The 20,429-nt window shown below is 34.8% G+C and overlaps 2 protein-coding genes across 2 annotated transcripts; both read left to right on the forward strand.

The window, feature by feature from the left end:
- Positions 1-1,391: 1,391 nt before the first annotated feature.
- On the forward strand, positions 1,392-4,167 carry LOC114744841 (probable disease resistance protein At4g27220). The gene is made up of 2 exons (XM_028932983.1): positions 1,392-2,362; positions 3,789-4,167. The coding sequence occupies exons 1-2, from the start codon at positions 1,392-1,394 to the stop codon at positions 4,165-4,167; spliced, it is 1,350 nt and encodes a 449-aa protein (XP_028788816.1).
- An 8,154-nt stretch (positions 4,168-12,321) lies between these two features.
- On the forward strand, positions 12,322-13,947 carry LOC114744842 (uncharacterized). The gene is made up of 6 exons (XM_028932984.1): positions 12,322-12,451; positions 12,809-12,878; positions 12,964-13,080; positions 13,198-13,427; positions 13,502-13,745; positions 13,842-13,947. The coding sequence occupies exons 1-6, from the start codon at positions 12,322-12,324 to the stop codon at positions 13,945-13,947; spliced, it is 897 nt and encodes a 298-aa protein (XP_028788817.1).
- Positions 13,948-20,429: the final 6,482 nt, after the last annotated feature.

A 20,429-nucleotide genomic window follows, 5' to 3' on the forward strand; every position in this document is an offset into this window, starting at 1 on the left:
ACACATAGTCCTACACGAGCACGCAAGTACTCTCTTTTACCCTATGAGGGAAATGGAGGGAAAGGGGGAAAATTTTTAATGAGGTCGATTTAAAAAAAATTGAAGAAATGGGATTTTAAAATTTTAATAAAGAGAATATGTAAAATAACAAGAGTATTAAAAATTAATTGAAAACTTTTAACCCCATTTTTTCAATTTTTTAAATCGGCCTCATTAAAATTTTTTCTCTCCTTTCCTGCTCTCCATTTTTTTCATCCCAAACAGACCCTTGGTCATATAAATGATACGGACAACTATGTAGTTTGACAGTGAAAAAGAAAGGAAGGATTTGGCTTTGAAGTTACTCAACAGTGACCTGAACCAAGAAAAGCAAAATCTATATGACAAAGCAAGATGGCACCATGCACAAGTTGAACAGCAAAATGGCAATAAAAGATGACGAGTTGACAGAGTGAATAGACAAGATCGTTTAGAAGAAGGTATGAGTATCAGCATACAGAATTTATATCCAACTCCATTTATTTGTCATTTATGAATTTGTTGAAGTTTTTAAACTCTTAAAAATTTTCATAACTCTTTTTTTGGCCAAAAAAATTGTCATAACTTCAAAAAATTACTCTCATCAAATTGTAACCTTCTCTCATATTTTCCTCTTGGCCACTCTCGTCTCCATAACTTTTTGATTATTTAACGAGGAACAGGTGCGGAAAAATATTTAATGCCGCCTAAATTTTTTTGGTGACTTACATTTTGAATCCTTGAAATCATCCAAAATGTGATTTCCGCATAGGGACGGACAGAGTATATATACGACTGCTTAAAATTTGAATGCCATATTATCTAATTTAATTTTTTTTTTTACTTTTCTCACTATCTTTACTTTATTATTTATTACTATTTTTGCTGCTAGGATCTTCCAAAGATTATATATTTCCTACAATAGTTCTGGCAGGGTGGAAGTGTCAAAGGTATACTGATCAAATATGGGAGTGGATAATGGATGACAAGGTGTCAGCAATTGGCGTTTGGGGAAGAGGGGGTTCAGGAAAAACAGCCTTAGCAACCCATATTCATGACAAGCTTTTAGAAGAAGCCAATGGCGACATTAAAGTTATTTGGATGACTGTATCACAAAATATCAACACCTACAAGTTGCAAAAAGTCATAGCTAAATCAATTAAGTTAGATATATCTGATGAGCCTCGCCAAAGAATCGCCAGAAAATTATTTCAAGCATTGAAAGAGATGAAGAAGTGTGTTATTATGATGTTTGGGATCATTTCTCTCTAAAGGATCTTGGATTTCCTATGTCAGATAATTGAATTAAATTGATTTTGACCACTTGCATAAGGGAAGTGTGTCAAGGCATGGACTGTGAGAAGGTAATAAAAATGGAACCTTTAGATACACTAGATAGTTGGGCTTTGTTTGAAAAGTTTTTGGGATCCCATGAAGAATTGTCTTTGGAAGTGAAGGGCATTGCATACAAAGTGGCAGAGGAATGTGACGGTTTGCCCCTTGCTATTGTTAGAATCGCAACAAGCATGAAGGGGAAAACGCAGGCTAGAGAATGGAGTAATATGTTGGAATGTCTTGGAAACTTGGGCAATGGGCAATATCAAATGGACAAATGGGTATTTTCAGTTTCGAGATCTAGCTATGATTTCTTAACTAACAAATTGCAAAGATTCTTCTTGTATTGTGCCTTGAGTACCAATGGAAATTTTTATGGTGACGCTACCTATCATTTCATAAGAAGGTTTGTTTATGAAAGCATTGATGAGACAGAGAAGTTGAGGGTGCAGTATGTTAAAGGTCGCAACATGTTGTATAAATTAAAGAATCATAGCATGTTGCATAATATCCGGCTTGGTGGTCGTTGGATGATGGACAAATTCCTTAGAGTCCTGGCTATTGGTATTGCAGAAGAAACTGGTAAAATTATGAGAAAAGCTTATGAGGATTTAACAGAAATACCAAGTGATGACCAGTGGAAAGAAGATCTACAAAAAAATTTTCTGACGGGGAATGAGATACAAACAATTCCAGATAGCACATATCCTAGGTGTTCTCAACTTTCTACATTGCTTTTGAATCACAACGCAAAACTCAACTATATCTCAAATGATTTTTTTAACAACATGCCTACTCTTAAAACACTGGACTTGTCTAACACTGGAATCAAGCGTTTGCCCAGATCGGTGTCTAGCTTGGAATGTCTCACCACATTGTTGCTTTCAAGATGTAGAAAATTGAGTTTCATTCCATCATTAAGAAAATTGAAACGGTTAATATCACTGGATCTATTTTTTACTGCCATCACTGAAGCACCTGTAGGCTTGGAATCATTGGTCAATCTAAGGTACCTGAATCTGATCCGTACAGATAAGCTGGTAATGTCAATATCGCTCGTATCCAAATTGATCAATTTAGAGCATCTTGAGCTAGGTGGTCCCCTATACAAAATAGATGTCACAGTACAAGTTACACAAAGTTTGAAAAAGTTGAAGTTATAGTGGCCCATTTTCGTGACGTTAGCGTTTTCAATACATTTGTGAGCTTCCTGGCCCATAATTGTGCAACCAGAAGCTATCGTTTAACTTTACGGGATAGAAGTTACGATCTTGGCCCAAGTGATGTTCTTTGCCGTGAAAATAATATCATAATATATCCCATTAAAATTGTGGTTATTGAGAATGTGGTTTTGAGAAATGAAAAAGTAATACTCCCTGTAGACACGGAGGAGTTGGATATGACGCATTGCCAGCAAGGGACAGGTGCTAGATCCCTATGCAGTGTTCCATCATATGGCCACAACAATAATCCACACCAAATTAAACTGTTGGATATCATGGATTGTGCAGATTTCGATTACTTGTGTTGTAGCAGTTGCCCCTTTTGCTCCTCCTCCCTACATGTTCAAACTCTAGAGCTCTCGGGTTTACGGGTGATGAGAGTTTTTGTCGTTCGTCTTGGGGTTTCCAATAAAAAATAAATCCAAACAATCCAACATAGTGCAAAACTTGAGTCGTTTCACTTTGAGGAGCATTTATTTAAAATCCTAAACAAACTAAGTATCAAAAATAAAGAATTGACTTGAAAAGGAATTGATTTTCTTTTTAACTGACTAATTGGCAAAATTTAAAAGGATGCAAAATGAGTAAATAATTTTTGAATTTTTAGTTTATAAAATGGATATGAATAAAATAAGTAAAGTGAATAAACAAGTGACAGCAAATAGAAAAGCAATCCTCTAGCACAATGATTAAGGCTATCATTACTTGAATTAATTTGAGAGTTAGCTAAATTCAAAAGACTCTAAGGGCCACCCCTTAGACTCGGTTTAATTAGAATAATCAACACCAAGCCACCTTGCATATTAATTACTCACAACTAAACTGTTTCAGCACAATTAGCCAAAAAGAATCAAAGAAAAGCAATTAACATTTTTAGTCCAATAACCAAGTCACCTTGAATTACCACTGAATATTCACAATAATTTCAAAACATAGTCTGACCCAGTACAATGTAAAGAAATTAAAACTAATCACAGCATAATGTTAAATGCTAATCAAAGATTCCAGCAGCTACAACTAATCTCAATACAAATATAAATCATCACAACACATTCAAACATTATAAAATTCATTCTAAAACCTAGAAATCATAGTTACAATAAAAGAAATAAAGACTGGAAGAGCTGAAACTCCCTTTTGAAGCTCCAAGTTCAAGTCATAAATACTGTGCTAGAGAACTGAAGGATTTAACTAAGCCCTGCATCAGTAAAGCTCCACCGTTCTGTCTCTGTTTGCCGCCACTCCTCTGGTTCTGTTACGCAACGTGGAGAGGAAGAAGATGCAGTTGACGGTGGCAATGGAGGCACGAGCAGAGGCAACAGAACAGAGGAGCTCGCCGTCACTCGTGACCACGTCCTCTGGTCCTGTTCACGCCGCTCTCCTCTGGTTCTGGACGCTCGTTTTGCCGTCGCTCTGTTTTCTCCCTCTCTCAGCCGCCATCCGTGTCTGCCACCAGGAAGAAGCCGTGGAGAAGAAAGAAGAACAGATGCTGTCGGTGGAAGATGAAGACTCAGGGGAGAGGAAGTGTGATTGCCGTGAAACTTTGGTCCTTCGTTCTCTCTTCCTCGCCGCTGGTCTTCATCGTCGTTAGCTCGCTCCACTCTGTTTTTGTTTCCTGCCGCCAGCTCCCTCGCGTCCCGGATGAAGAAGATGAATATTGGATATTAGGGGTGGAGCAAAACGCAGCGTTTTGCTCCCCCCTTTTATTATTTTATTTTTTTCATTTTTTTAATTTTTTTTTTAATTTTTTTTTATTTTCAAAATCTTCTAAAAACCTGCAAGCAAAAATTCAAAGATAAGGTAACATTAATTATCCTCAAAAATCAATTAGTCACAATTAAACCAAAATATGACAATTTTGCCCCTATAAAATAATAATTCAAAATAAAACATATTAAATCAATTAATCAATCAATTAAAGTCAAAAGGGACTAATTAAGTTGATAAAACCAATATAAAAGATATCAAAATATATAAAAATAATTGAGTTTGTCAACTCCCCTACACTTAGCCTTTTGCACTCTTGGGTAAAACATCATTAAAGAAGAATCTAATAGAAACACTCAACGCAAGCAAACATAAAACTAACTAAGCATGAATGTGCAATTAACTCAAGCAACCTTTATTCCTAATCAATCAACAATTGTAGAATACTTCAATGCAAAGAAATTAACACTTGAAACATAACAGGATAAAAGAAAAGAAACATACTAGAGCTCACATAGGGTACAAGTGTTTCACTAATCTCTCAAATAGGAAAAATTTCACTCAATCCACCTAGATTAGCAGCTACCATAAGCTTGTAGAAATTCTAATATCTCCATCACTAACATACCTTAGACTCATGATCAAGGGGACTTGAAGGGCTGTAATGTTGGAAAGCAAGGTCAAATGAATGAAATGAACTAGCAAGTGAAATGCATGAGTAATAAAGTATCAACTCAAAGTGAGTTTAAGTACAATCATAAAAGAACACCAAAGTGCAGATTTTAAACTTTTGAAACAGAAATTCTTGCTTTTCAAACCACCATTGAATGCCTTATTTCAAATTTATTCTTTTGTTGCAACTTTTTTTTTTTAACTTTCTCTCTTTGGCTTTTTCTAAACATTTTCTTCTCTTTATTGCCTTTTTCTATCTCTCTTTTTTTTTGCTTTTTTTTTTCTTTTTCTTTGGCATCCAAACCCAAGAAGGCAAAGATGTAGACATTAATGATGTACTTTTCAAAATGAAAAACCAAACGTAACTCATGCAAAACACTTGCTAAAAAGCAATGAATGGAATGAAAGTGAAGGCTCAAAGGGGTGAACAAAGGTTAAATGAAGTGGTTTGTGTTTGGGTAAAGGTTTAGAAATGAATGCCACTATCATCTTCACAAACCTAGGTATTAATGTAGTTTTGAAAAAGAATCTAGACAAGTTCTAGAGGTTAACCAAAACTAGATGAAAATCACACAAGATGAGAAAATATATGGCTTAACAATCCTTCCATCAAGGCTTTCTCTAAGATGTTTTCTCTTTAAGGATCAAGCTATGAAACAAGGCTAATAACACTGCACTAAAGGCATTCTACTATGCTAATCAACTAAGAACAGAAATCACTCAATTCAAATGCAATCAAACTTAGCAGTGCAACATTCACAAACATTGTGCAAAAAGATTTTAAAAGAGATGCCCAAGGATTACAAAAGTCAAGTCAGCTACAGAGAAAATATCAACTCGCCCATACAGCAGTGCAGAACACTGAGGCGAATGAAAACAGGAGGACACAGAAACCAACAACAAAATTCCTAAGCAAGAATTACTCTCAAATCATGCGATGCAATTCAGAAATCAACCAATAAGGCAAAGAAGAGAGCAATTATAGCAGCAATACTTAGGAAACAGGAGCAAATCCAAAGGCAAATTTTTTTTTTTTGAAAACAAATTCTAACAAAACATAACACTCACTCCCCCACACTTAATCCTTGCATTGTCCTCAATGCAAGCTTAGACTAAATATATGAACAATTGGAAGCTTAAAATGTGCAAGGACAAGGTAGGAAAAGTACTGCATGCAACTAATAACAAACAATAAAACAAAACACAAACACCTTTTTACTACTGGCTATGTCCCTCCCCTACACTTATCTCACAAAACAAGCAAGTAATTCAAAAGATAAGAGTTAAGGAAGGAAAGGGACAACCTTTAGAACGAAATCTCTTCAAACTCTTGTAGGAGAAGTTCTCATCCTGGATGAGAAACATATATCTCTTTAGTGTGCTCACTTCTCCATTGACATTTCTTGGTGGTGAGGGTTCCTGCAAGGGAAACACTGAACAAGCAGCAGTATCTAGTCCAAAAAGAAAAACTTGGAAAGATCTAGAGTAGCATAGGTATATTTGAGTGGCAAAATCTTCCAAGTAAATATCATACCCAAGAAAGTCAATAGGATTCCTTTCTATAGGAATCAAATAATTAGGAATATTTTCAAAAATGTCTTGTGTATGCAAAGCGGAAGATGAAGAATCCAACTAACAGTTGTTGGAGTACATCACATCACTTTTACTAACACAAGAGGTGGGTGAAAAAAGAGTGAAAGAAGAAGAAGATTCATGCAGAATATGATTATGCAATGCAATATTATTATTTACATAGCTACTTAAATCAGAAGGCAAGTCACAAGAAAGAATTAGATGAAAAGATTCATTCATATTTACAATTTTGTCTTTTAAAATTTTTGAATCTTTCCCTATTAACTCATTAGAAGCATGCAACTCAATGGGATTTTCAGAAAGATAATTTCCAAGGCTATGGTCAAATTCACATTTCTCCACAAGATTAACATCCAAGCAACTCATATGAATATCATGCTTTATATTGTCAGCACTTTTAATACTAGAAGGCGATGCGCACAGTTTACTAAAGTTCTGCTTTTGCGACCCAACAAGTATATCATACTTGTTATCAATGCAATCCATGCATATAGTGTGGGCATTGCAAGAACAAGATAGAGGTTCGTTCAAATCAGAATCAATTGCACCATCTAATCTAGCACTAGAAAGAGAAGCATGTTCTTCACACAAAGAAGTAATGACAGTGCAAGTAACATCATCAACTAAACAACTACTATTAGAAGTGTTCAAGTGAGAATTTTCATTTTTAAACATTTGAGGGGATTCAACTATGATTTCCTCATCCACCTCATCATCACTCACATCATCAATAACTTCAACAGGAATAGTAGTTGTAGCATAAGGATCAATCTCCTCAAGAAGAGGATCAATATTACCTGATGTAGGGCACAAGTCCTGATAAGTTTGTAGATGCTCTTGCTTCATCTCAGCTTCTTGTATGAGTAAATCTGGGCACTTTGGTTCATCCTTCCCATTCTTAGATTCAATTTGAGCTATATCACTCAAAATCTTCTCCAATGCACTCTTACATTCTCCTAACTCTTCCTCTAATTTCTTTGAGATTGCAGATATCTGTGCTTCTTCAAGTAATCCATGGTAGTATGAATTTAAGCGGTCATAAGCTTCTCTTAAAAATCGTATTTGGTCCTTCTTAGGAATAATAAGCAATGGGTCAGGTTTATTGGATTGATGTTCATGAGATTGGGAAAGAGAATAGTACTTGGATTGGGATGAGGGTTGGTGGTAGTATTCATATGGAAAAGGAGATGGTTCTTGGTGGTATGTATACGGTGGAAATATATGATTAAAGTATGGTTGGTGAGATGGGAGTGATAGGTTAGGTGATTGATGTGGAGGATGGTTCATCTAAGAAGAGTCATGGGTAGAGAGGCGATTAGGCATTTGAGACTCTAGGTGAGTTTGGAAGGAGTCTAACTGTTGTAACAACTCTTCAATCTCTTGAGAACATGTTGAATTAGAAGGTGCTTCATTCCATGTACTATTTCCTATAAAAAAGTGAGAATGCGAGGGTAGATTATGATTGCTATTAAACCAAGCCATGAGTCACACAATCAATTCCTAACAAAAGCCAATCTAAAGAAACTCAAAACAATTCTAAAAATCTAGAAAAATCAGAAAAATAACACAAAAACAGAAAAATCTGGAAAAATTCCAGAAAAGAAAGAAAATTAGAAAAAGTAGGGAAAACGTTTGAATTTGGCCAAAATTTGCTGGGGCTAATAACATTAGTCTTGCTTAAAATGCCCAAAATATTTAGAATACCAATTTTCAAAATTTTCTGGGTGAAAAATTTTTTTAGTTCCAGCAAACTGATTTTTTTTTTTTTGAGAACTCAGATTTTTGCCAAATTTTGGACGTAGATCCAACATTATGATGCAAAGACGTGCAAGTGTCTATATCTTTATGCAAAACAAAGAAAAATCAAAATATTTGGTTGTATTTTTGAAAAATTTTGATGCAAATGAAAGAAATGCTATGAAAAAAAAACAAATGCAAACTATTTAAAAATGTAAAAACTAAAACGCTCAAGGACCAAGTCAACCAAAATTTGACACTAAGTTACTAGGAAACCAATTTCTTGGCTCCCCGGCAATGGCGCCATTTGATGAGAGCCTTTGTCGTTCGCCTTGGGATTCCCAATCAAAAATAAATCCAAGCAATCCAATATAGTGCAAAACTCGAGTCGTTTCACTTTGAGGAGCCTTTATTTGAAATTCTAAGCAAATTAAGTATCAAAAATAAAGAATTGACTTGAAAAGGAATTGATTTTCTTTTTAACTGACTAATTGGCAAAATTTAAAAGGATGCAAAATGAGTAAATAATTTTTAGATTTTTAGTTTATAAAATGGATATGAATAAAATAAGTAAAGTGAATAAACAAGTGACAGCAAATAGAAAAGCAATCATCTAGCACAATGATTAAGGCTATCATTACTTGAATTAATTTGAGAGTTAGCTAAATTTAAAAGACTCTAAGGGCCACCCCTTAGACTCGGTTTAATTAGAATAATCAACACCAAGCCACCTTGCATATTAATTACTCACAACTAAACTATTTCAGCACAATTAGCCAAAAAGAATCAAGGAAAAACAATTAACATTTTTAGTCCAATAACTAAGCCACCTTGAATTACCACTGAATATTCACAATAATTTCAAAACATAGTCTGACCCAGTACAATGTAAAGAAATTAAAACTAATCACAGCATAATGTTAAATGCTAATCAAAGATTCCAGCAGCTACAACTAATCTCAATACAAATATAAATCATCACAACACATTCAAACATTATAAAATTCATTCTAAGACCTAGAAATCACAGTTACAATAAAAGAAATAAAGACCGGAAGAGCTGAAATTGAAGCTCCAAGTTCAAGTCATAAATACTGTGCTAGAGAACTGAAGGATTTAACTAAGCCCTGCATCAGTAAAGCTCCACCGTTCTGTCTCTGTTTGCCGCCACTCCTCTGGTTCTGTTACGCAACGTGGAGAGGAAGAAGATGCAGTTGACGGTGGCAATGGAGGCACGAGCAGAGGCAGCAGAACAGAGGAGCTCGCCGTCACTCGTGACCGCATCCTCTGGTCCTGTTCACGCCGCTCTCCTCTGGTTCTGGACGCTCGTTTTGCCGTCGCTCTGTTTTCTCCCTCTCTCAGCCGCCGTCCGTGTCTGCCACCAGGAAGAAGCCGTGGAGAAGAAAGAAGAACAGATGCTGTCGGTGGAAGATGAAGACTCAGGGGAGAGGAAGTGTGATTGCCGTGAAGCTTTGGTCCTTCGTTCTCTCTTCCTCGCCGCTGGTCTTCATCGTCGTTAGCTCGCTCCACTCTGTTTTTGTTTCCTGCCGCCAGCTCCCTCGCGTCCCGGATGAAGAAGATGAATACCCCCCTTTTATTATTTTATTTTTTTCTTTTTTTTTAATTTTTTTTAATTTTTTTTTATTTTCAAAATCTTCTAAAAACCTGCAAGCAAAAATTCAAAGATAAGGTAGCATTAATTATCCTCAAAAATCAATTAGTCACAATTAAATCAAAATATGACAATTTTACCCCTATAAAATAATAATTCAAAATAAAACATATTAAATCAATTAATCAATCAATTAAGGTCAAAAGGGACTAATTAAGTTGACAAAACCCATATAAAAGATATCAAAATATATAAAAACAATTGAATTTGTCAACGGGGCTTGAAAGATTTAGTGTCACCATATGCTGATTCCTTGCATCAATCCACCCTATTTTCTCACCTCACAGATCTCAATATTTGCGGGTGCGGTAGCATGGAGACTCTCATGGCGTTTAAGTTGTTAGCATTCCTCCATAACCTGTGCACCATTTGCGTTGGGAGGTGTGAGAAGATGAAAGGAATAGTTGGGGAAAAGCATTCTGTAATGGAACTAACTGGTGGCGACGACCTCATGGCCCTTCCGCATGACAACTTTTCTCACCCTACTATTGAGCTTCCCATGTTGACATTCCTGAAATTATATGGCATGCCACAATTAGATTTCGTATACAGAGGCATCATGCTCTGCCGTTCTCTCCGAACATTCTCTGCTATGCGGTGCGAGCGACTAAATCACCCTCATATAGTGAACTCAAATAATGGAAGTGCGCTTCTGATGGAGATAACCCCGGAGGGGTGCTATTGGCAAAAGTGATTAATCAGGTCCATATCTGCCCCCACTGTTTGACTTCATTTTATATTATGTTGATGATGAATATACTTCATGAGCTTCTCCTCCCTGATGGCAAACTGACGCAATTAGAATGCCTAAAATTAATTAATTATATTAGAGCCAAATAATCATATGTTACGAAGTCGAGTTGCAAAGTTGTTTGTGGCATGCCTCCCAATTATTCTAATTCTTTTTGGTAATGTAATGTGCAGGACATGGTTTTTGCTGTGTGTGACACTGAAGATGATGGGACCTGACATCCTTTAAGCCATCATTTAAGAATTACTTTTGATTCTATATTTATGTTGTGTTCTATATTTGTTCAATTACACTATTCAATCGGTACATTTATTTATGATGAAACTACGGTTTGTAATACAACTACTTGCTTATAGCAACAAAACTATTTTATTGGAAGAATGAGATGAAGACTTACTGAAGGGAATTATTTATATTGAACTCAAGTCAAATTACATAGGCAAATTTACATATGAACTCTGAACAAGGGACCTATTTATGAATAAAACCTTGCAAATTTTACTAACATGCTTTCAAGTATCTTAAAATTGGTTGTCCTCAGTTTCTGTTTGTCGGACAACATTTTGAAGAGTGATTTGCTTCTATTTATAAGACAAATTAGAAAATTTGAGAATTATTTAATTTTTTTATTAGTGACTTGAGGGGGAAAATGTGGCTCATTATAAAGGTTCATGTATCATTTTTTGAGCTAAAATAAAGGTTCATATATCATAATTACATTGATTCCGTCTTGTTCTCATCTATCACTTTACAAACTAACATACCTCTGCTGGAGGTTCATATGTGCACGCGTAGCTTTACAAGACAAATTTGAAAATTTGAGACTTATTTAATATTTTTTTATTAGTGACCTGAGTGAGAAAAAAAATTAATTTTGAAGTTAGAAACATATACGCTAGTAAGAAAAACATATAGAGGATGTGATGCGAAAATTAACTATAGAGGGTGCGTATAATATTTAAACTTGTACTCTCGAGTGGGTGCGCTAATAATTAACTGGAAAAATATATCTATAATATTTGACCAAAAAATCCTGTTTATTTTTATTGTTTTAAATAAAGTGATTTATTTTTGTACATTTTTATGTGTTATTTTGACATAATTTATTGTTATATTTGCAGTGAAACCATTTACTCAATTCTCATTTAGTTGTCAACGTTTTTCTCCAAGCGAAATCATTTAAATTTTATATGCATTAGATTGTAAATAATTTTCAACATTTCAAAAATAACTTATCTATTCTTCAAGACACTATATGTTAAGTATGAATGTCAGCCATACAATACAAATAAGTATTTCGTCATGTGACTCTGTTTCCAGCAGGCCTGCATTATCTTCATTTTATATAGTAAACCAAATTATTTAATTCAACATAAGTCAACATGTTGAAGACGACAAATCAATCAGACATCAAAAGGCAATATTGGGTTGTCATCAGTTCCTATTTTAGTAGCTGCCGGCACCATGAGAGACAGAGATCTTTCTTCTTATCGCATGCTAAATGATTTCTACAGTGTACATATATATGGCCATTGCTTGCTTGTGAAGTCGTAGGGAGTTAAGCTTGTGAATTGAAGGAAGAGAGATTTGAGATTGCAGCAGAGAGAAGGGAGATGGAAGGAAGTAAAGGTGGTGAAGTGAGAAGGATTCACATAGTGTACTTCCTTAGTTTGATGGGTCGTTCTGAAGAACCTCATCTCATACGTATTCATCATCTAGCTCGTAACGGAGTCCATCTTCGAGGTGGCTTCATTTTCCTGTTTCTTTCACCGCATATTTGTTAGACTTAAGCAAGTTGCTCTCACTTTTGACCTCTGCACTTGGTACTTTGTTTCTCACTTGCACATGTCATAATTTGTTGATTCTCACCTCTAATGTTATATGCTTCTCTTTTCTGTCTTTTAATACTCTGTTTCTTTAAGATTTTAGAGTTGTCTTTAAAACATGAAAAACCACATTATTTAGTTAAAACAAAGGGATAACAATTACGGTTTATGTGATGGTTGTTTTACAAATTACAAGCTCCTCTGTCTTTCTGTGTAGTGCCCTATTCTCGCTTTTAGAGATCATGATTTATGAACTTTGTTTATGTGATAAAAGATGTGAAGAGATGGATTGGAGAAGTGAGAGGGAAAGATTTGACAGAGACATACGCATGGTCCTACAAGAGGTAGAATGATGGGATCTTTATACTCTGTTTTTCATTTGTTTGAATGAGTTGAAGTGTGTCATTTGTGGATTCAAATTTTAAGCAGGAGATACAAGACAGGTTACGTGTGGCAAGACTTGTTAGATGATGATCTCATTACTCCAATCTCTGATAATGAATACGTCCTTAAAGGATCTCAAACGCACCCTCCCTCTTTTGGAATGTCCTTCAAATGAAATAGTGGAGTGTTGTCATTTGGTAATATTTTTCAAAACGAGATATGTAAGTATTTGTTGAGAAGCCTCTTTGATTATGCAGAAACTTTTATATTTGGTGAAAGGAAAGCTTCCATGTTGAACAAGGAGATTCATGTTCAAGTACATGATACAGAAGGCAAACAGTTGAAGCAGAAGCAACCATTGATACCAGAAGAACTTCAACATGAAAGATTTCCATACTTGAAACCAACTTCTCAGGATCAGCTATCATCAGAAATAAGCTCTGATAGGTCCATGTTAGCAGATGAAAGTGAATCTTGTAAAGTTGAACCAGACAAACTTGTGGACACAGGCAACGCAACCCAGAGACATCATTTTCAATTTCATTATCATCATCTTCTTCTTCTTCATTATCTCCCTTGAAAGGAAGTAAGAGATTTTCAACAGGAGCTTCTGGTTTGTTTCACAACTTGATCACCTGTGGAGCCTTAGATCCAAACGACGACGTTGTGGTCAGGCTGAACCAAGCTCATAAAACTGTTTCTAAGAACTCTAACACCCTCGATGATGGTAATGTTAGCGCACAGATTCGCAAACATGATAGATTTGGAGGATCAACTAGGAATCTTGGAAGCTGTTGGAATCCCCAGCAGGAGCATCATGAAGCCAGGTAAGTAAATGAGAAATTGGGCCCAGAATATTTCAAGCTACAAATTATGACAAAAATCGAAGTTTTTCTTCATAACATGAGCTTTCATATTTGCAGAAAAAGCTGTGATGAGAAGAGCACAAACAAGAACAAGAAGAAGCTAGGCGACTTTCTGAATCAGATTTCTCACAAACCATTTGGAGGGTCAATTTTCTCTAGATGAGAGGAGGCAGAAAATACAAGAAAATACGTTGTAGGGAAGAAAAACAGGGCATGTTTGGAACCAAAAAGCCCATCAGGGTCAAAAATCCATTTTATTGGACTATTCTATACAGATTGCAAGTTCCGTGTAGTCATGCAAGTTGGGGAAAAAAATGTCGAAATGATAATTCTTTTTGACTTCATCAGATTCCACGAGCACTATCCAAATTAATGATTTATTTCACGTTATATGTTACTTGTTAATTAAACTAAATTGAGAATTTCAATCTATCTTCGACCTCTACTTTTGATTTGTAGCTACAATTCTTCTGCCCGCCACCAATTTGGGGCTGGCCTTTTTAAAAAAAATTAAAATTAAATTCCAGTCATAATCTAAAATTTCATAACCTATATTAATTAATTCAGCCTTTAAAAATCATTATATATACTATACTTGTAGTCTTGTGGTCAAACCTTTTTTTTAAAAAAGGAATTCATTCTTCATCACCATGATAGCGTTGAAGCTTAAGCTGACCTCCTCGACTTTTCCTAGTGTGAATTATACAGAATTAATGGCTGCTTCTATATTCAGAACATTGATTCATCTCCTATCATCATTTACCATTAATGTTTTTTAATATAAAAAGAAAATTTTATATACCAAATAAAAAAAATATTACCTCTGGTCCTGAATATAAGAGCTAGTTGACTAATTTGAATACATTAAGAAATTTTATTAAGTTAGTTATTTGTAATAAATAGATATTATTTTTCTTAAAATACCCTTGCTAATCATGTATATTAACTAAAACTACCATTTGATGAAATATTCGATATGTGTAACTGTTATAAGAACTACTTTGAAGAAAAATGAATAAATATGAGAAACAAAGTAGATTAGAGTCTTATATTTAGGATCAAATTAAAAGTCAAACTAGATTTTATATTAAAAATCGAAAGTAATATTACAATACAAAGTGTATATAGGGACGAACATAAGAAGAAGATAAGTTCATAAATTGAGGTTTGATTAGTCTTTTATTCATCTCCAACTAAAGACAATTTGCCATTAATTCTTTGATGAGTCTTTTGAATTTGTATTTACATTACAGATAAAGGTGCCAGTGCCACAGCTTTTTGTGTTTGGTTGCATTTGGAGCTGCTATGGTCTTTCCCCCCAATGTTTTTTATTAACAATAAAATGAGCAAAATATTTTATTTAAGGTTATCATATTTTGACACTAATATTAAATTGTAAATTAACATAAATTGCGTGGTGAGTATCTGTAAGAGATAGTACGGGGAAAAAAAAACTTAAGTGGTAGGAAACCGAATTAAATTGATTTTGACTACCCGTATAAGGGAAGTGTGTCAAGGTATGAGTTGTAAGAAGGTGATAAAAGTGGAGCCTCTAAATGAGGCAGATAGTTGGGCTCTGTTTGATGAGCTTTTTGGGATTATTCAGTGAAGAACTATCTTCGGAAGTGAAAAACATTGCATAGAATATGGCACAAAAATGTGAGGGTTTGCCCCTAGCTATTGTTATAATCGCGACAAGCATGAAGGGGAAAACGGAGACTAGAGAATGGAGACATATGTTGGAATGTCTTGAAAACTTGGGCAATGGACAATATGAAATGGACAAATGGGTATTTCCAGTTTTGAGATCCAGCTATGATTTCTTAAATAACAAATTACAAAGATTCTTCTTGCATTGTGCCTTAAGTACCAGCAGAAATTTTTCTAATTACACTGTTGATCATTTGATAAGAAGGTTTGTTTATGAAAGCATTGACAAGACAGAGAAGTTGAGGGTGCAATATAATGAAGGTGTCAACATGTTTGGTAAATTAAAGAATCATAGCATGTTGGATTATGATGGTGAATGGATGATAAACAAATTTCTTAGACTCCTAGCTATTGGTATTGCAGACGACACTTGTAAAATTATGGGAAAAGCTCATAAGAATTTGACAGAAATACCAAGTGATGACCAATGAAAAGAAAATCTACAAAAACTTTTTCTGACGGGGAATAAGATACAAACAATTCCAGATGGCACATGTCCTAGGTGTTTTCAGCTTTCTACATTGCTTTTGAATCACAATGCAAAACTCAATTAACTACATCTCAGATGATTTCTTCAGCCACATGCCTACTCTTAAAACACTTGATTTGTCTGAGACTACGATCGAACATTTGCTTGAATCGGTGTCAAACTTAAAATGTCTCATTGCATTACTACTCTCAGGATGTACAAAATTGAGTTACATTCCTTCATTAATAAAATTGAAACGGTTAATGTCATTGGATCTGTGTTCTGCTGCTGTCACTGAAGCACCTGTTGGCTTGGAATCATTGGTCAATCTTAGATACCTGAATCTGTTCAATACAGATAAGCTGGTAATGTCAATATCGCTCATATCCAAATTGATCAACTTAGAGCATCTTGAGCTGGGTGGCCCCCTATACAAAACGGATGTGACAGTACAAGGCACACAAGGTTTGGAAAAGTTGGAACTTGTACTTGCCACCTTCTATGACATTAATGTCTTCGATAGCTTTGTAAGCATCCCAGCCAAAAGTCATGTACTCGAAAGTTCTCGTTTAACTTTGCAACATAAACGTATTTGTTTCGAAGATGACGTGATAATAACTCAAAGTTCTGCGAAGAAGATAATTTTTAGGGCTATGGATTTGAGAAACAGAGTAGTACTCGCAGGAGACATCAAGCAGTTGGGTATACAGAATTGCTACCACCGGACAGGTGCTAGATCCCTTTGCAGTGTTTTATCATATGGCCTCAACAGTAATCCACACCAAATTGAAGAGTTGGATGTTTTGTATTTTGCAAATGTGGATTGCTTGTGTTCTAGCACTTGCCCCTTTTGCTCCTCTTCCCAACTCGTTGGACGTCTACGCCTCCATGAAATGAAGGATTTGAAAAATTTGATGTCACCAATTGCTGATTCTTTGGATAAATCCACCCTATTTTCTCAACTCACAAATGTTGAAATTGCGCATTGCAACAGCATGGAGACTCTGATCGCCTTCGAGTTACTGGCACTCCTCCGAAACTTGCGCTACATTTTCGTTTCTTCTTGTGAGAAGATGAGAGAAATAGTTGGAGAAAACCATTCTGGAAAGTTGGATCTTTCTTCAATTGTTGACGTCATGGACTTTGTGCTACACAACTGTTCTCACCCTGCAATTGAACTTCCCATGTTGACATCTCTAACATTACTTCACATGCCAAAATTAGATGTCGTATACGAAGGCATCATGGTCTGCCCTTCTCTCCAGATGTTCTATGCTGATGACTGCGCGGAACTAGATCATCCTCGGATAGCGATCTCAAATAAGGCAGGTGACCTTTCGATGGGGGACACCTCAACTGGATACTATTGGTCCGACAGTGATTAATCAGGTCCATGTATTTATTCCTCCTCATGCTTCAGAATACTCTTCAAGAGCTTCTCCTCTTTAATGACAACAAGTAAAATTAATTTATAAGTGAGAGCCAAATAATCATATGTTCCTTTTTGTCTTGTTTATTTCTCTCTGTCTACTTGTGATCACCAACCTTGGACGCTTGTCAGTTTTTGAATGCCTACCAATAAAAATAACTAATGTTCCAATAATTTGAATTTTGTTTATTATAAAATACAACAAATATCATAAATAAATCTCAACAAAGGGAAGCCAATTTGTTGGATATATAACTTGATCATCTCTTTATGCCTTTTATTTGACTATTCAAAGTGTGCAGTACTACACAATTCAGGGTGTCAATCAGTGTGAATATACCGCATCTCCTAAGTTCCTAATGACATTGTCAATTATTCTGTCACTTGCAAGGAAGAGCAGCCAAGTTATTTGTAGCATGCATTTCAATTACAGGGCCCTATATTCGCAATTCTAATCCCTTTTTATCGGAAGAATGACGCCATAACTTATTCTATAAATATGTCTTAAATGTATTTATTTTTATATGCACCAGTGCAGGCATTACGTTGTTGTGTAATAAAAACGTTATTATATGTGTGTGTCAACTATAATAGAATGCCATAACTAATTCTTTTTTTTTTTTTTTGGTCCTGGTATAAAAAAGTTTAGATGTTGAGAGCACTTATAGATTCAAACTCATAATCTTGTGAGTGATAAGCTGATTCTTTATCATGATTTTAAAAATAATTTTATAATATATGAAATAAGTTTAAGAGAGGAGTTTTGTCTAAAGTATTTTTTATATGCTTTTATTTGGTACCAAACAGTCAATAAGTCATTACACCTCTGCCATGCGCTTCTGCTTTCCTCTTAAGCCCGAAGTAGCTAGCCCACCAGTGCCCTCTTCACAGCCCAAGCCCACATTAACACTAGGTTGTTTCATAATAGCTCACTAGTTCAATGACAGAGAGAATTACAATGAAGTCCTAAACAAGAAAAATAATTAAAAAACAAGTCTCAGAAGTTGTCATTCTTACTGTAGGACTTGTCATTATGGACTGTTAAAATTGTTATTTGGACCTTTTAGTAATTATTTCTCTTTTGTGGGACTTGATTATAATTTCCCCATAATAATATCACACTCAACTCACATTAATTAAAAAAAGAAGAGAAAATTATCATGGGGTTCTAAAGAAATTTAATTATTAAAAAAATTTAATGACAAATGATAAGTTTAAACTTATTGTCATTTTCTATTTTAAAATTTATCATTACATTCAGGGCAATTAAAGCTGATTGTAATTCTCGATAGGAAAGATATAAGCACTTTGGTTTCATAATATTGATTGATATTGTAATAGGCCTCACATGCAGATTGCAGGGAACACTGTAGGCTGTTTCGGCATTATCGAACGAAGCCGAATAAATTAAATAGACATTATTATTATTTATTATTTAGCGTAGAGAAGACGACATATTCAACAAGCAATTTATTTATTTAAGGTCAAAATTGGCCGACTATACAATTACATGGAAAGACAAGGATGTATAAAAAATGAAAAGAAAAATATAAATACGTCCAAGATAAAAAAAGTTGTTTATAAATAAGCCAGGGAAATTTGCTAAAATATAGTAAAGTCTCTTTTTCTCTTAAAGTCTTAAACAGGTGAAAGACAAAAAGGTCAAAGTGCATCCAAAAATATTTGTTGAAGTGCATTTACCATGTCAAAATATTTGTGGTGCATCTAGCATCTTGAAATGTTTTTGGATGCATTCGGCACCTTGGAGTATTTTTTCTTTCTAATAAATATTTTTTGGAGTTGAACGCATCTAAAACAAATACCTTAGAGCACTGGATGCACACAGAAAAAAAACCTTTAAAGTGCTGGACATACTTAAAAAATTATTTCAAGGTGCTGGATGTATTATAAAATACTTTAAGGTACTAGACGCATCTGAGAAAATACTCTAGGATATTAAATGCACCTTAACCTAAGACAAAATTGCTGCTTAACTTGTAAGTCTGTAAAAACTCCCTTAGAATAATATATATACATATACTTTTTTTTTCAAAGTTTACATTTATTATCCGTTGATTTATTACTCATAAAATTTAAGAATCTATATGATAATTTGATCTGTTACATCCCTATTTGTTCCTATTTAATGATTTTTCCCCATTCCTTAATGATTTTACTATTACAAAATTGTATTTAATTAGGAGCAAATTTGAAAAGGAACATATTAAGACACAGATAATTAAGCTCCTCTATGCACATAATTTTGGCAACTAAGTAAATTATTATATCTAGGGATGGAGGGAATATATTGTTTGGTGACTTCTGATGAGGATGGAAGAGAGGAAAAATTCACAAAATAGGTATCTAGTTGCTACCTCGAAAAGGAAGTTAGGTATATGATGGCCATGACCCAAAAAAAAAAAAAAGAAAAAAGAAAAAGGGAAGTTGAATATAACAGTTTTTCTTCCGCTTTTCATCTTTGAGTTGCAATTTGTCTCCTTAGTGTTGCTCCCCAATTTGTTTAGGAAGGATGCTTTATCTTTAGGGGCATCTGTACAAGCGGACTTGAATAGTCTTTAAGAAAAACATCATTTAGATGTGACTCAGATTATATTAAAACTCTTATTCCATAGATCTAACCTTAAATTAGGTGAAAGAATCTTGCATTTAGTGAAAAAGAACAGATTTTTGGTCTTATTGGCCCACTGACTAGTTGGCATGCACCGGGCGGCAGCGGGGAACACTATATGGTGATTCTTAATTTGTCCATTTTCATTTATTAAGGCGTTTTCTTCTGTGTTGAGGCATCAAGTCAGCAGCACTACTGCTTCTTACCAGAGTCAGTCATCCGCCACGCTTCGATCCTCAACTTGAAGTAGCAATAAGTTTCTCTCTTTGCTCTGCATTTCCATTTGATTGGTATGTGACCCGATTTTCATCTTCGTTTTGTTACTATCCGAATCTGCCTTTGCACAATTATTCCTTCTCTACTTAGACAGATTCAAGATTGATCAATCTCTGAAGTTGCGCAGCGTGC

The sequence above is a fragment of the Neltuma alba genome, unplaced genomic scaffold (assembly GCF_004799145.2).
Source record: "Neltuma alba isolate B1F8T4 unplaced genomic scaffold, ASM479914v2 tig00004456_pilon, whole genome shotgun sequence".
NCBI lineage: Eukaryota > Viridiplantae > Streptophyta > Magnoliopsida > Fabales > Fabaceae > Neltuma > Neltuma alba.